At 46.3% G+C, this 17,349-nt stretch overlaps 1 protein-coding gene across 1 annotated transcript; it reads left to right on the top strand.

Annotated features, from left to right (window-relative positions):
• Positions 1–12,906: 12,906 nt before the first annotated feature.
• Positions 12,907–17,027, top strand: Rax (retina and anterior neural fold homeobox). Its single transcript, NM_053678.2, is given in 3 exon segments — positions 12,907–13,233; positions 13,478–13,734; positions 16,159–17,027. Coding segments are annotated over 3 exon segments (1,029 nt in total). The 5' UTR covers positions 12,907–12,944; the 3' UTR covers positions 16,642–17,027.
• Positions 17,028–17,349: the final 322 nt, after the last annotated feature.

The raw sequence follows: 17,349 nt of genomic DNA, 5'->3' as shown, positions 1-17,349 counted from the left end.
CATCAAATCATATCACCGCTCATAAGAGTACACACGTTCCAGCACAGCAGATGCCTATCCCTCACCACACCCTAGTACAGAGTGGTTCTGAACCTTCCCAATGCTGTGACCCTTTAATACCCATGTGGGGGTGACCCTCCCAGCCTCAAAATTATTTTCTTTGCTATTTCATAATTGTATTTGTGCTACTGTCCTGGAGTTTATTATAAATATCTGTTTCCTGATGGTCTTAGGTGACCCCTGTGAAAGCACCGAGACCTACAGGTTGAGAACATCACCCTAGTACATCACACCAGATCACACTCAGTTAACACCAACTCCTGCGAATATGGATTGGGGCAGGGAGCATGTATATATTAGGTCAGGGCTCCTCAAACTTTCTTTTGTGACCCCTTTCACTTGAGAAATTTTAACACACCCTGGTATATATATGTGAATATTCACTGACAACAAGTCATAAAAAATTGAAACAGTTTTACATATAATTTAATTTTAGCATTCATTAAAATAAAAGCAAATATGTATTCTAAGAAGATAGGTGTACTTATTTATTTGTGTATAAAATTTTTAGCTCTCTGCTGAATATTTGATTTTGTAGGACACATTTTCAACATTTTTTTAGAGTTGATCAATATGTTTTAGGCTGAATGTGGTGACACATGTCTATAATCCCTACACATGAGAGGTAGAGGCAGGGTGACTGAGAATCAAAGGCCAACCTTGACTACAGAGTGAGTTTGAGGCTAGCCTGGGCTACATGAAACCCTGTCTCAAGGACAAAAAAAAAGTTTCAAAAAATTTTTGTAATCATCAATGTCCAATATGCCACTTTGCACAAACACAACAGATGATATAAAATGGCAGATCAATGTTTAAAGCCATTTCAGAATTTATTGGAAATTCCTATTTCCATACCAAAACTAATTTAGCAGCTTCTTATGAAACTCAAGTCAGCAACTCAAATGCAGGTTTTTTGCATATGTATATATTTGTATCATGTGTGCACATATATATGCATATTCGAGTGCATGTGCCAGATGCATGTGGAAGCAAGATGTTGACAGTGGGGATCATCCCTCAACTCCTCTCCACCTTATCTGTGGAGCCAGGGTCGCTCAATTGATTCCAGAGCTCACCAGTTGAGCTAGGCTGTCGAGCAAACTTGATCCAGGGATCACTTGTCCTTGCTTCAAGATTGCAGGCAGACTCCCTCAGCCTGGCTTGGACTGTGGATGGCACCTTCTAGGAGGAGCCCAGATGAAGGGGGTATTTCAGGAGGAAGTTTACTCTTGCCTTCACTGGCTTGACCTTCTCTCTTGCCGTAGAGTTGATTTGCCCTGTTGCTGTTGCCTCTTATAACTTCACTGACTGTAGAGCCAGTATTTCCAAACTTTCATCTTAGAACAGGTACTGGCAGCTCTCCAGAAGCCCTCTCGGTTTCTGGTGCCAGATTATATATAACTAAGTCACCTTGTGGGCTGAGTGACTGGCGGTAGTCCCTCCACTGAGAGACAGCTATTCTGAGACTACTCTGGTACTCAGTGCCTCTGGGATAATTTAATCATTTGATTATTTTAAAGCTCACTTAATAAATTATAAATGAATTATTTATTTATTTATTTATTTATTTATTTATTTATTTATTTATTTATTCTAGAGAACTCTGACTAAAGCAGAGGGTCAGGGTGAGGGGTGGTACACTTGCCCTCGATCCTAACATTCAAGATGCAGGCAGATGGATGGATCTCTGTTGAGTGTGAAGCCTACCTGGTCTACACAGAGAGTTCCTGGCTAGTCCAGGACTACCTAGTGAGATCCTTTCTCCCAGTTTTTTAAGTGATCTTATTCTCAGTAGCATTAGGGAACAAAATGCTTAGCAATAAATTTATCAGTGGATGTGGGAAACCTGTACACTGAGAACTGAAGCCCGTCCGTGCATCGCAGGACTTAATGCTCCCTGTTCATACCCTCTGAATTGATCGAGTCAGTGAGACCCCAGCCGTCATCCACACGGAGGAAGGCTGAGCTGCTCCTAAAGTTCACTGGAAAGACAAATGAAGTTAGAGATACCAGATAAACCTCAAAGAAAACAAGATGGAAAGATCTGCCCGCTTGAGGTTTTCTTGATGCTTCAGTAACCATGGCGATGTGGTGCTGATGCAGACCAATCACTGAAACAGCATTCAGAGCCCAGAAATAGACTTGCACTTACAGACCAACTGATCCCCAGACTTCTGAGAGGTCCCACGTACTTCCTTCAGCTCCCCTGAATAAGTTCATCTTTTTATAATTAGCCTATAATGCAAATCCAGGCAGTTGGCAGTGGTTTGATGTGTGCAATTAGTTTACTGTCATCTTATCACATGTATAGGATTGTGTAGCCATCACTACAATCAAGATATTCCAATACCATGGAGTCTCCCTGTGCCAACACCACCATATCCTTCCATTGCTGTTCCAATCACTAACAACCGTAAGCTACTGAACTATTCCCAACCAAATGAGTTTTGACAGAGGTACCAATGAACAGATTAAATGTGCAGAAATACATTAAATCTAGACTCTTACTCATACTACAGTAAAATTTTAATTTAATGTATATAGAACCTAAACATAAAGCCAAGTTTGTAAAACTTTTAGAATATAGCAGAGAAAGTACTTGTAATTTTAGGATTGATCACTAGATATTATGAAAATGTAAGACTTTACTCATCAAGAGACCATTAAAACAGGTAGCTGTGCATGAACTCTAGATTGGAGGAAATATTAGCACATATCTGATAAAGGACTTGGATGCAGGGAGTGTGTATGCATACACAGGCATTTGTAGAAGAACACTTACAACTCAAAAATAACTTTTAAAACATTGAAAATAAAAACAAAAGTTCAGCAAATACTCAGTAAATAAGAACATGCAAATGACCAAGGTCAACATGCAAATGACCATGCATATGAAAATGTGCCCAACCAAACACTAGGGAAATAAAAATTGAAATCAGCCCTAAAATAACATCACAAAAGACCTGCTCATAGGTTAATAGAAAGACTGACTTCACTAAGTGTTGGAGAAAGTACAGGGTAGTCAGGACAAATGCATGTTATTGAAGAGAATATAATAGGACAACTGCTTAGGTGAAAGATAGATCAGGATTATGTAAAAGACATATACTAAACTAGAACCCTTCACAAATGCAGAATTCCAGATAATGGGCCTGGGGGAGGGGCATATAATGAAGTCTGAAATCTGCTTTAAAGGCACAAAACACAAGAAGCTGCTAGGTGCGCTTACCTAGGAAGCGCAAGGCCCTGGGTTCAGTCCCCAGCTCCGAAAAAAAAGAACCAAAAAAAAAAAAAAAAAAAAAAAGAAGCTGCTAGGTAAGTGCATGGACAAAATGAGTATATGTTCTAGAAAAACATTGATGTTGAGCCTTAGTGGTAGGCCCACAAGACTTCTACTGGTTTCAATTTTCTTATATCCTTGAAATTGTTCTGTTTGTTTCATACTTCATAGTTGAATGCTGGGGGTGGAGTGAGCTCCTCTACTCTTACCGGTGGCTGAAACGAAAGGATAAAATGAAGTTTGAGATTCAGTGTGTACTTAAGACTCTTGTTTCTTCCTCCACCCAGGTATCCAGAAATGAATATTGCTTCCTAAGCTGATGTTTGATTGCAGGGCTTCTGTGTGAGTTCAAAGCACTGACTAGAGTGTTGATGGTGTATTTCAGTAACAGTGTGCACACCTTAGACACACAAAACCCCAATTTCAATTCCCAGGACCCTGCAACAAGAAAGCATTGACTAATATACAAATGTTACTCTCATAAAACTCTACATTTTCTCAAGAGTTAAAAAACAAAAATAGGGCCAGCAAAACAGCTCAGAGGGTAAGAATGACTGTCACCAAGCCCGATGATCTGAGTTCCACATCCCTGAACCCCAAACTCACACGGAAGGAGAGACTGAACCGTATGTGCACCCACACACATACACACAAGAAAAATAAAATAAATGTCAAAACATTTGTTGTTGTTTTGGTTTTGTTTGTTCATTTTTTTCTTGATACAGAGTTGTAGTAGAAATTATTAAAACTTCTGGCCCAGGATTCCTACACCATCTTTGGTTATTGAGTTCCCAGATGAAAGAGACACACACACACAGCCTTTATATTTACAACATGACGTAAGCAGCGCAGTAGCTGGACAGTTGCCTACCCTCCATGCTGTTAGAATCTGCCTTCCTATCAGTAACCCAAGTTACTACTTACTATGTTTCATCTGGGCAGCCCTCAGTGCCGTGCTTTTATGGCTCAGCTAACGTGTGGTGGCTTCTCCTTTCTTCTCTCCTGCACATCCTGCCTTTAATCCATGGACTTCTTCCTCTTCCTTCCCTCCTCGTGGATTTCTCCCACTCAAGTCCCCAAACCCTCAAGCCCACCTATGTCTCTTCTGTGTGTACACCAACTGATGTTTGCTTGCTTCTGTAAATCATTTCTGAAACCTCTCAGACTCAGTTGTCCTCCACTAAAGGTCATTCACTTAACTCACAGGACCTTCAGTCAGTGCTGAGCTCCTCCACTTGAATGAAGACACTTCTGGGCAGGCAGCCTCTGAGCCTCTATTGAAAGCATCTGGGGCTAATTAGATTCACCAGGACATATAGGATCAGCAATTCCATGGCTTAAAGGGTCAAAGGAGAGAGCACAAGAAAATGGACCAAAAAGAAAAAAAAGTCCACAAAACCACTGTAAATCAAGTTAACTATTCAAATATGCTGCCATCATATTGACCTGACTGATCTGGAGCCTCTATCTGAGGCATGGAATTGAAATCATGATCTCCCTGCCCCAGACCCCTGAGTGCCGGGACTACCAGTGTATGCCACCACATACAGCTTTGATATTGTTTTCGAGCAGTTACCTGACTGCTGGGAACAAAGATAGGATTGAATAGTAACAGGAAGAAGACAGAAGGACAGTGGGCTGCACTGTGTTAGAGGAAAGAGACAATTGGGCTCACAGAGATACTGAAGCTAGGGCTGTAAGAGAGAGAGATTGCGGTGATCTCCATTAGATGGGGCGATGTGAAATGGAAAGATGACCCATGGTACTCCATCAACAGCGTGATCAAGACGTCCATGATATTGACAAGGACTAGGACCGAGGGGAGGGGGAGAAGACTATAACTCGCTCATCCTGTAGGACCAAAGACAGTGATCAGGAACCTCTGACTTGACCAGAGGGTCGTGGAAATTGTCATAATCTAGAAAACTGGACATTTCCACACTAAATTAGAGGGGGAGAAAGAATAATGAAATTTTGGATTTTGTCAGCTAGCTCTTCTGTAAGCATCAAGAGGATCTTAGATTTTTTTACCCTTCAGACATAGTCTATCACATCTTGTACTTGATGAGGGTCAAACCATTTACAGCCCAAGGGTAACTCTCACTAGACCACGATGATGATATTTGTAGTATATAGCGCTATATTGGGTTTTCCAGAAGTTTAAGATTTTCATCCATATTTCTCAAGGATATTAGCATGTAATATCCTTGATAAATATTCTCCACTTTCCTTACTGAGACTGGTATGAGGGCCCTGTTACAGGGATTTGGAAGTTTTCCCTCTTGTTTGGCTCCATTTCTTTGGAAGAGTTTCAGATGTGTTGGTATTTCCTCTTCTTTAATTGATTGACAGAATTCACCCAGGAAGTCACCTGGTCCTGGGCTTTTCCTTGTTTAAATTACTGGCTCCATCTCCTGTCTTAATATCAGTCTGTTTATTCTTCATGATTCAGTCTTGGTAGAGTGTATATTTCTATGAGTTTATCCACATCCTCTAGGATGTGTCTATAATTGTTTATAGTGGTCTTTTATGATACATTATATTATAATACAATCCAAATCAAAAATCCAGTGATAATTTTTGTAGAAACAGAAAAAACATTTGCAAAACATGTGTCAGGTAAGGGGTTACTATTTAACATATATAAAGAACACATTCATCTCCATTATTTTTCGGTATATTAACAGATTTGCACAGTAAGCAAAAAAAAAATCTTTAAAAAAATTTTTTTTTCTGAAGAGCACAGGAGAGTGTCCAAAGCGGATGTGAAAGGTGTTCAGAATCACTCATCACTGGGGAAGTACATATCAAAGCCACAGTAAGACACCACTTCACACCCGTTAGGATGACCCTTAAAGGAGAAAAGAATGTGGAGAGAAGTTGGTAGTCCTTTGCCCTGGAATGTAGATGGTGCCGTTGCTGAAGGAAACAGTGTGGTAGCTCCTTAGAAACGGGAGCAGTCAGTATGTGATCTAGTAATTCTGCTTCTGGGTAACATCAAAAGACGTCAAAGCAGAGATTTAAATTCACTCATAGCAACTGATGCCCACAGCGGCATCACTCACAACAGCCCAAAGATGAGAGCAACGCCAAGTGTCCATCAGTGGGTGAGCAGAGAAGCAAGATGTGCTATGTACGAACAGTGAGAAAGAATACTAGTTTGCTTTTTAAAAATAAGTAGGTCCTGATATGTGCCACAATACAGCTAAACATCTAAGACATTTAGGTGAAGTAAACCGGTTACAAAAAGACAAATATTGTATAATTCCTCTCGAGGGATGTACTTAGAGTAGTCAAATTATAGAGGCAGAAGGCAGGATGGACATTGTTAGGCACTGGGCTGAGAGGATAGTGGGGTGTTATTATTTAATGGGCTCAGAATTGGGGAAAATGGAAAAGTTCTACAGGTGGAATGTGGGGTTGGTTGCACAATAAGGTGGGTGTACTTAGTGCCCATGAATTGTATACTTAAAATGGCTGAGATGGTATACATTCCATGTTTACAAAAGGAGGATGTCTTTAGCCCTGATGTTTGAATGTTTGTGTCCGTGATGGGCTCGTACCAAATGTGTCAGAGTGTGGCTGTGACCCGAGTCTGTCTTCACTCTTCAAATTTAACTGATGAAATAGATAGAATGATAGACTGATAGAATGTGTTAGACTCATGATTTGAAAATGGAACCCGGCAGGGGAGGGGGCGGGGGCCGGGGGCGGGGGTGAGGGTTGGGGGCGTGGGGGAGGGGGAGAGTCTGAGCGTGTTCATTTGAGTGTAGGGAATCGAAGGATAGCAGAGAGTGGAACAGGCTTCCTGAAACGAGAAGGGGAGACAAACACACAGGCGTAGGTGTGCCCAGGGCTGCTGCACACGGGCGGGCGTCCCCGGATTTACCTCCTTAGTGCTCTAAGAGGATTGCTGAGCTTCAAGACCATCATCCCCTCAAGATAAATGTCTCTAGTGCTTCCCCCAGACACTCTGAATTCAATTAGTTTAATTAGAAAACAAGCAAAGAAGAATCATCTTAGTGTAGCTTTGCTCCCAGCAGCCCCCAGAGGTGCTGCTGTGCTGGATATTCAAATGCCTCCCCTTTATTTAGACGTTCTGAGAGAGTATTAAGTCTGCGTTTTTAAGAAAGGTGAACATTCTTATCCAATAGATCATGCTTTCGTTCTAGTTTTAAAATCGGTATTGATAGATGCCTTGTGGTTTCTTCATTCTTTAGGGGAGCAGGAGCTAGTAAACGGTGGGACACCCCGATTTTGAATGTTTGCCAATTTCTGAGATGAAAATGTCCCTACTGTGGCTCATTTTGAGCAACAAATGTGACATCTGAGCTGGAAAAGTCCTGACTCCAAGCTCTCACTGGACAGTGGGTGCTGGTTCTAACGCACTAATGTCATGTGAACCGAATCTATTGCCGGGAGAATTTTCTTTTTATTACATAGAAACTCCTTGGTCTTACGTAAGTTATAAAAGCAAGATCAGGACCAAAACAATTGGGTTGGTAAATAACTAGATGTCGTGTGAAGAATTATGTCATTGTGTTTGCATGGCAGACTGTGGGGACGAAATACAAACATGCCCTCCATGCAGTCATGAGATGTCCCATTGTGACCCTGAGGGTTCTGGAGCAGGTGTTGAGTCCAGAAGAATTTCTGGAGAGCCTGTGAGTACGGAGCCTCCTTGTCTAACTTAACTACAATGTTCTGAATCACCTTGGTAAACCATTTTGTTTCCATATCTAAAATGGAAGGTGACAGATGTGAGAGAATAGAGCAAGAGAAACTTGTAGGTTATCCACCACACCTTCCTCACTCCCACACTTCTCTAAAGTATAGTATTTCCATTTTCCCTGACTCCCAATTTTCTTGCTTTACCTTCCTCTCTTAGATACTTTTCAATCTCTGTGATAAAACACCATGGCCAAGGCAGCTCATAAGTGAAGGCATTTTTCTTTCTTTTTTTTTTTTTTTTTTGGCTTATGGTTTCAAAGGTGAGAGTCCATGACGGTAGGGCAAAGACCAGCTGAGACATTATGTCATAATTCAAAAGTGGGAGGCAGAGGGAGAGCCATGAGAATCAAAGACCCACCTCCACCGAAACAGCTCCCCCAACAAGACCACATGGCCTAACCCTTCCCAAATGTTCCCACTAACTGGGGACCAAGTATTCATATATATGAGCCTGTGGGTGGGCATTCTCATTCAGACCACTAATTTCACACCTTGGTCCCACAGGATCGTGGTCACATCACAATGCAAAGTGCAGTTAGAAGTTAGAGCAACTCCAAAAGCCCTCACGGTCGTTTTCAGTCTTAACATTGTTCAAAAGTCCAAAGTCTCTTCTGAGAGTTAGGGCAGCCTAGTAATTGTGACCCCTGTGAAAACAAAAGGCAAATCATATACTTCTAGCATGTACATAATGGCACGGAATGTGTGTTACCATTCTAAAAGGGAAGGATAGGGATATAGGGAGGGAACTCTGAAACCCAACTGAGTAAACTGCAAATCCTGTGGCTCTATGTCTCCTGTCAACAGACTTTGCTAGCTCTGCCCTTCCAGTTTGCTACTCATGAGAGACATCTCTCTCAGACTGGCTCCACTTCCTGAGTGCATCTCATGTCAAACATGTTGGGGTCCCCAACGCAATCCAGGCTTCACTTGCAACAGCTCCACAAAGCAGTTTCTCAGGGCCTCTTGCACTCGCAGAGCCTTCATTCAGGGCCTGCCTCGCCACACATTTTCCAGCCCCAGTGTCTCTCGTTAACCACAGAGGAAGATTCCACAACAACCCTTTTATCATGTATCCTTCATAACTTCATAACTGTTGTGGGTGATGTTGCCAGGTTTGATTGAACCTTTTGAAACCTCAAAGCACAGATCCAGTGATACTCCTCCTCCAACAAAGCCACGCCTCCTTTTTAAAAAGTCTTGGGCTAACTGGGGACAAAGTATTCAAATATATTATATAAGTCTATGGAAGGCCAGGCTCATCCAGACTACCATGCTACTAGTTTTCTCAGCCACCACAATTGGAACACCCCATTGGAAGGTAGCGCACATGAGTGCTAGATTCACAACTAAGACACCTGAGTTTAGGTTTTGGCCCTATCTGGAATAAAGTCTGTGACAAGGAACAAGTGATATTCTCTGTGACTCTGCTTCCTTCTCTGTAAAGTGGATTTTTTTTTAAAGTGTCTACCCAATAGCGTTATTGTATGGACTAAGTTAATCCATGTAAAGTACTCAAAAGAATACAGCATTATGTCTGCTATAATATTTAGTATTCAACAAACAATAGCTCTTATCATATATATATATATGCTTTGGATCTTCCATTGAATTTTTTGATCTCTCTCTGTGTGTGTGTGTGTGTGTGTGTGTGTGTGTGTGTGTGTGTGTGTGTTTGATGACAGCCTAAGTTCTATTTTGCTTTGGTAAAGCTAGAGTGAAGTTACCTTCCCTGAACATGTATTAGTGAGAAAAAGTGCTCCCTGAATAGTGTGTGGCAGTGGTTGGAATGTTCTAGGATTAAATGCATCTACTGAAGAGCTAATCTACACACAGGTGATTGAGTTGGCTTTACACATGCTATTCGGTTAAAACAAAACAAAACAAAACAAACTCAAACACACAACAGTGCTAAGAGAGTAAGTTAGTGGAGATGGGGCAGAATGGACTTGATTCTCTGGTGACCTTTTCCCTGTTCCAGGCTAGAGAAGTCAGCCTGCAGATGCCCACCTCTCTGGAGAGTGTAGTGACTGAAACAACGCATGCTGGATGCTTCCGGAAAGCAGAGCCTATACATACACCCAAGAATAATATCCACTTGGCCCCGGGCCCACCACACATGCCCCCCAACATCTACCAAATGCTATTTGCCTCTGAGCACAGTCAAGATGAATCCAGCAGTGCTGTGACTGAGGTCAGCCACAGGTGGGGGCTGGGAAGAGGGAGCTTTCTCTGATCCATCCAATGAATCAATGAATTAAACAAAGGGAGTTCAGAAGGCAGGCTCCCCACTTTTGCTAAAGCAGAGCTGATTATGAACTGGTTTAACTGCTGGAAAACTGGGCTCTGGCTTGGAGAATTAGGGACATGTCTGTCCATTCATTTTCTCTAAACGAGTTCTTGGGAAATACACATGTAGATTAGCTCCTAACAATGGCCCCCAGCTGACTGCTTGGAGTGCCCTCCACTGTGCCCACAATGGTCCTGACTGCCTCTTTATGTTTCACACAAAGGCAGGCCCCAGCCCTCAGGCCTCATCAGGGCTGTTGAAGTTCCTCCTGCCTTTCTCCTGAGACTCCAACAAACAGTAAATAAAAGCTCGCCTCACCTGGAGCTTCGTGTAGCGCTGGGCAGTTCCAGCAGGAATTAACTTAGGAAAGAGAGGAGAGGAGCCCCTCGACAGCTTGTGGGCAGCTTAAGGGATGCTGCCACTTCGTTCTGCTTCCACTGCAGACATAGATTTACTATGGGGGAGGTTTACAGAAAACACATTCCGTCCACAGGGAAATAACAAATTCCAATGAATTATCCTGGCAGCCCACCTCTGCCTCAGCACCTCAGCCACCTGCTCTACCTAGCAAGCTGGGAAGACACTCTGGGGTGTCACTAGGCCATTGGCAGGATCAGGTGCCTCTGCCTCAGGAGCCTCCCCCAAGGCTTCAGTCCTACAGGACTGTCTGCTCAAAGGCCATGGGGATCTCACTTCTTCCAGAACTAAACGGTTTCCCCCTCAGCCTCAGATATGCAGGATTCAGGGGCTGTGGTGAGGGATCAAAGATGGGCTGCAAGCCAGGAGGCACTTTGATTCAATTAAAAACTTCACACTGCAATAATGACCCCAAGCTCAGTGCAGCCTGAGACTATGGGGTGAGGAGTTCTAGTCTGCCCTTCCCTCCATTGATATCTCATATTGAACATCATTTTCTCTTCCGGTCAGACCTGCCCTGTTCACTCACAGGATGTCTAAGATCTCGTCGCAGGAAAAATGTACAGGGTTTGAAAACTCTAAAGTGTTATTTATTTTCATTAAATTAGCTTGTTTTTGTATTGTAATTTATTTTTAATGGGTTCTGGGGATTAAATGTTACTAGGCAAGTGCTCCGCCCTGAGTGGTGTCTTCACCCCTAACAGGTTTTTCCTCAGACTCAAACTTTTCGGAGCTGAGCCAGACTTCAGTTTCAACCCGCCGTCAACCAATTTGCATTATATATTCATCTGTCACTCCTTGAAGCCTGGCCAATAAACTCCTCAAAGTCACTATGTGGGTTCTGTGTGACATGTATGACCTCCTGGTTCAGGATAGTGTTGGTCCTGAAGAAAAAAAGTATTGAGAAAGAAGTCTGTCTTGGAGGAGATCTGAGAAAGGCAGAATTGGGGAGCGGGGGACGTCAGATGGGGGTGTGTGTTTCTGCGATAGCCTCTTCAGACTAACACTTCAGAGAAGCTGGGCATCTCTGGGACTCTAACCAGCGCTCATCTTTGCGGGGTGCAGTGTTCACAGTTGCTATCAGTGATGAGGCTGCTACAAATCTTCTTTCTGCTGAGCCTTTGAGTCACTCTGGGTCAAGCAAGCCTCAAGGGGCCCCCGAGGGGGAAGGAACTCAAGAGGATTAGGGCACTAACTCTCGAGGATGCACTAGAAACTTCTCCCCAGGCGACCAGTTTTAGGTCGTCTGCCTGGCTTGTGGAAGTAGGAGAAGGCCAGGATTGTTCATTACTGTGATTCATTTCAGGATCCCAGCACTTCGAGATAGCTCGTGAAAAGAATTTTTGTGTGTCTTTCGTGAGTCCTGGGAACTCTCATATTCGAGGTCGTTGGTTCTGTGGGCACAGACTGTCCCACCACCATTTCTGAGGATACAAAGAGAGTAAAAACAGACAGACAGACAAAGGAAGCTTGAAGTCTAGGACAACAAAGCACAGAACCCTAGGTGTAGGAATGAGGGGAAGATCGAGAGAAGATTCAAATAGGAAGGCCTGTGAACTACCACCACACAGAGGTAGCTGGAAAGCCTTCAGCTGATCTAGGAGCTTCCGAGTGCTGGAAGATGGTCCCAGAGTGTAAAGCTTTGGGAGGAGGTAGTCAAGAGAGGGCAGCTGAACACAGAAAGGGGAGAAGTGAACCCTCGGAAGTCTGCCCCAGGGACCCCTCCTATCAAACTTCCCACTCCTGGAACCTGGAAAAATGTTTGTGGAGTTGAAATGTGTCAAGATTACCAGATGAAGGGACATTCTGGGAGCAGGCCTAGGACCCTAGGCTGATCAGAGGGAAAAACCCGCCCTCTGTAGTGGGAGGGACAGAGAGAAAGGGCTGGGTCCGGAGAGAGGGTGGAGTCCCGGGCTTGAGCGCTTGCGGGCCTTTAGCACCAAAGCTCCAGTTACCCCGAGGCTAAGCTTCTAGCTGCAGCAGCGGTCGGGTTGAAAGCTGGCCCAGGGCTCGCCCATCTTCGTTGCCCAAGCCGGTTGCCCGCCGAGTTTAGCTTTGGACCGACCCATCCAGTTGCTCAAGTTCTAGAAGTGCACACTTGGGGAGTTGGGTGGGTGGGTGGTGGACAGGCATCGAGCTCCAGTTTGCCAAGTACACTCCCGCCTCCCCATGCACCTGCCGGGCTGCCCGCCAGCCATGGCCGACGGGAGCTTCTCGCTCGCTGGCCACCTGCTCCGCAGCCCGGGCGGGAGCACGTCGCGTTTGCACAGCATCGAAGCCATCCTGGGCTTTACCAAGGAAGACGGGATCCTAGATACCTTTCCTGCAGAGAGGAGCTCCAGGGGCTCGAAGGAGCGGGATCCCAGACTGGGTGCGCGGTCCGCCTGCCCCAAAGCTCCAGCCGGAGGCTCGGAGTCTTCCCCACCAGCAGCCCCGGGGCTCGTCCCGGAGTTCGAAGGTGAGTGCGCAGCAAGGCTGCAAAACCCTTGGGGCGCTCTGCGAGACTCGAGCTCCACCTCCTTTACCTTTGGGTCAGCGGGTTGGGGGTCTGCCCTACTTGAGGTTAGAGAAATCTTAGGGACCCTACGTAGGGCTCCCATCGCGGACCCAGCTCAGACGCCACCGGGTCGCCTAGAGCCGTAGAGAGGCCGCTTCGACTCGGCGCTGAGTGTCACTAACCGCTTGGGGCCTCTCTGTCCCAGCTACTCGCCCCTGCTATCCCAAGGAGCAAGGAGAGGCACGGCCGAGCCCCGGACTGCCGGTTGGGCCAGCAGCGGGCGATTCGAAGCTGTCGGAGGAGGAGGAACCTCCCAAGAAGAAACACAGGCGCAACCGCACGACCTTCACCACGTATCAACTGCACGAGCTGGAACGTGCCTTTGAGAAGTCCCACTACCCCGACGTGTACAGCCGCGAAGAGTTGGCCGGCAAGGTTAACCTACCCGAGGTTCGGGTCCAGGTAAGCTCTTGAACTGAGGGACAAGGAACTTGGGGTTGGGAAGTGAGGCTGAACTTCCTGCCTTACTTCCATGGCTCCGCAGCGCTAGCCGGGAGCCCAGGATTGTCTTCAACATTCCCTCCCATGAACCACCCTTTGAACTGCCTTGTTCAGTAAGATGTCCCCTACAGGGGAGGGTGCTCCCGACCTTAAAAGAACTTGGAAATCGCTTGGGAGATGAAGAGGTTGACAGCTCATTAGATGCAGCCAAAAAGGAGTTGCGGGGGTGTTGAACGCAAAGGGAAAAGAAAACAGGAAAGTAGTGGGCGCACGAGGGGTGGGAGGAGGGTTACTGGACTGAGGCCCTAGCTGCCACCACTGTCACCGACCGCGCCTGTTGTTCAAAAATGAAAACTCTCTTCCCTTGTAAGCCGCCAGTTAAAACTTTAGATGGATTCAAGAAACTGACTTTCTCTTCCTTTTACATCGACCTTTCCTTTTTATCGTGAGGGAGTTTTCGCTTTAATTAAAGCTGCATTTCTTTAATCCCCGATCATTAAAATAGTTGCTAGTCATCTGTGAAAAGTCTGGGAGGGCTTCCAAACCCAGGGAGTTTACAGGGGCCTGAGAGGGAGACAGTGAGAACGAAATTCAATGCGTCTGAGAGCGGAACTAACCCGGAGTTTTTTCTTTAGTTGGATTTCCAGGCGGTCGGGCTACTCGGGACTTTGGGCATCTATATAGCTGTGTCTTTAGAGTAATGGGAGACAAGCTTCCGCGTGTTGTCTTTCTGCCTAAAAGTAAGGAGTAAACGGCCTGCCAGAGAAGGCAGACCTCCCTAGTGTGGTTTGGGATCAACTACCAAACAAATCGGGTTTCTCTTAGTTCTGGACCGTAATTCTATGGATTTCATTAAAAGCTGGAAATTTCAGCACCCGCTGTCCAGGGACGGGAAAATAGATACAGAGCGGAAAGAAATTGGAAAGGAAGACAGAGAAAAACCTGTGTGTTCGCTTCCGGTGTCCTACAGACCGCAGCAGGCACAGCTGCCTGGGGCTCTCTTTGCACCAAGCCTGCCCATCTGTCTTGTTGGATGTTTCCCCCTGTCCACTAACTTAGGGGTTCCTGAGAGCAGGTTCTGTAGCTTTCATGTGACAGATAAATAGCTTTTTCCCCCCACATAAGTAGATCATCAGACGGTGTGATGGGGACCAGGAGGGTCTCCTCCTACAAGATTAAGGACGGCAGGAGAGGGGTAGTAGGCAGCTCCCCGATCTTCAGTCACACAGCCTTAAAAATTGGAACCAGAGCAGGAGAATCTCCCTTTCTCTCCACTCTAAGCAAATTTCCGGTATTCCTTGGCCCTCTTCCACTCCAGTACTGGGTCTTTGCCTCCTCACTCTTCTGTTTATATCAAACTCACTTTCCCCACTGGCCCGTGCAGCTGCTTTTCCTTCATAAATACAACCCCAAGGATACCAGTTTGTCTAGAATTCTTTCACAGTCGCCACTAAAAGAAACCGAGTCTTTTGTAGGTGAGAGGAAGAACTTGTCAGTAAAGCATCTTTCCTCACACTTTAGTCAAATTAGTAGTAAAGGCACCAGTGCAAGAAACCACAATGTCCTCAGGAGGAGGAACTTTTCCCCGTGTGAAAAAAAAAATGAAAAGGAAGTCCCTTATACGCAACACTGAGCCAACATACGAGGGGAAACGGCAAACCTCTATAATATAAAAATAGACACAATAATCGACTTGAACGATTTAATCTCGGAAAGTAATTTGCAGGGACCTCAGAAATACTAGACAGGTACCAATTAAATAAAGTCGAGAAATGATCAGAGAAGCGGCTGAAATACACACGAGGCCAAAGAAACCTGCCGGATGCATTAGTATTTTAACGCGTGAGCGGCCGCTACGCGGTGTTTATAATAATGGAGAAAGGAGGCAGATAAATCAGGGAGTCTCTGAGGCAGCAACTGAGAGCCACACCACACAGAGCCAAGCAAGATCCCAAAATGAAGTGTCAGGAGGGGGGCACCAACCAAAGGGTCCCGGAAACCTTCCTTTAAATTCTGTAGTCTAGCCACAGAGTTAAATTCCTTGCTCTCTTTCCCCTGAGGGTCTGCTCCTGTTAAGGGTTGAAACGGTTGTCACCACAACCAAGAGTGAAAGATACAGGGCAACCGGGAAGCTTTGGAGGAGTAGGATGTGACAAAGAAAGAGACCTGGGGGCCAGAGAGAAAGAGACAAAAAGGAGAGTATTTTTTAAAAGAAAGGATTGGAGGGGGAAAAAATGGGACCGAGGGAGTAAAAGAACCCTTCTAGCAGTCCCGGGGTTATTTCTCGGGTGGAGAGGGAGGGTCAGGCTAACCGGCCTGCCCAGAGTGGGGACTTTACACCACCCTTCGCCTGTGCCTGAAGGCGTCTGCGGCTTCTTCTGGCAGGTGTGGTTCCAGAACCGTCGAGCCAAGTGGAGACGCCAGGAGAAACTAGAAGTGTCGTCCATGAAGCTGCAGGACTCGCCCCTCCTCTCCTTCAGCCGGTCCCCACCTTCCTCGGCACTGGCTCCGTTGGGCGGCCCGGGCAGCGGTAGCGGACCTCCGGGGAGCGCCCTGCCGCTGGAGCCTTGGCTCGGGCCACCGCTGCCCGGCGGAGGTGCCACAGCGCTGCAGAGCCTGCCAGGTTTCGGGCCGCCGGGGCAGGGTCTCCCGGCCAGCTACACGCCGCCACCGCCCTTCCTCAACTCCGCGCCCCTGGGTCCCGGTCTGCAGCAGCTCGGGCCGCCACCCGCGTACCCGTGCGCGCCGGCCTTCGGGGACAAGTTCTCGCTGGAAGAGGCGTACCCACGCAACAGCAGCATCGCCGCGCTGCGCCTGAAGGCCAAAGAGCACATCCAGGCCATCGGGAAGCCCTGGCAAGCCCTCTAGAGGCGCTGCGGAGTTGCTGCGAGCCCTGTGTGCACCCAGCCCGGTGGTCGCACTTTCTTTGCTAACCCTGCTGCAAGCCGGCCGCCAGCCTTGGGCAGGACACTCGCGCCTACTTCTGATTCTTCGAGAAAGGCCAAACTTGAGGCCAGCAGAACTTCAGCCTCGCTGCCAGAGGAACGTGCTGTGGGTCCCGCTGGCCACACTGCTCCTAGCTGCTCCCATAAAGCAATCAGCGTCTACCATCGGGAGGGACCAAAGATCTTGACCTGGGATGTTCCCGACGGAAGGAATGGGGAGTGAGAAAAATAGAGTTGAAGAAACTGTTTGTAAAGTTAGTGTAAAGTATTTTGGGGGAGAAATTAAAGATTTGTTTGTTGCCCGGCTAAGCGTGCTCATCGACTACAGCGTGAGGGTTAAGGTAGGGGTCCGTGAGAGGATTCTATCTTGGACCTGGTGGGTCTGGGAATGCTGAGTGCTGCACTGGGAGCTCCTGTAAATTCTGGGGGAAAACTGCTGCAAGGGAGAATCAGCCTTCTGAGTGCTGCCTGGCTTGTGTGAGGTCAGCAGCCTAAGGTAGGGCTGCATTTACATTCCCATTTATTTGTTACTTAATAGCCAGTGCCCCCTTGCTACTCTGACCCCTTAGGAATCAGGTAAACCACCTTCTAAGGTGGGACCAGGACACCTCCAGACCTCTCCCTTTCCTTG

Source organism: Rattus norvegicus, chromosome 18 (assembly GCF_021556685.1).
Source record: "Rattus norvegicus strain SHRSP/BbbUtx chromosome 18, alternate assembly SHRSP_T2T, whole genome shotgun sequence".
Taxonomy (NCBI): Eukaryota; Metazoa; Chordata; class Mammalia; order Rodentia; family Muridae; genus Rattus; species Rattus norvegicus.
This window is presented reverse-complemented; position numbering and strand designations above follow the sequence as displayed.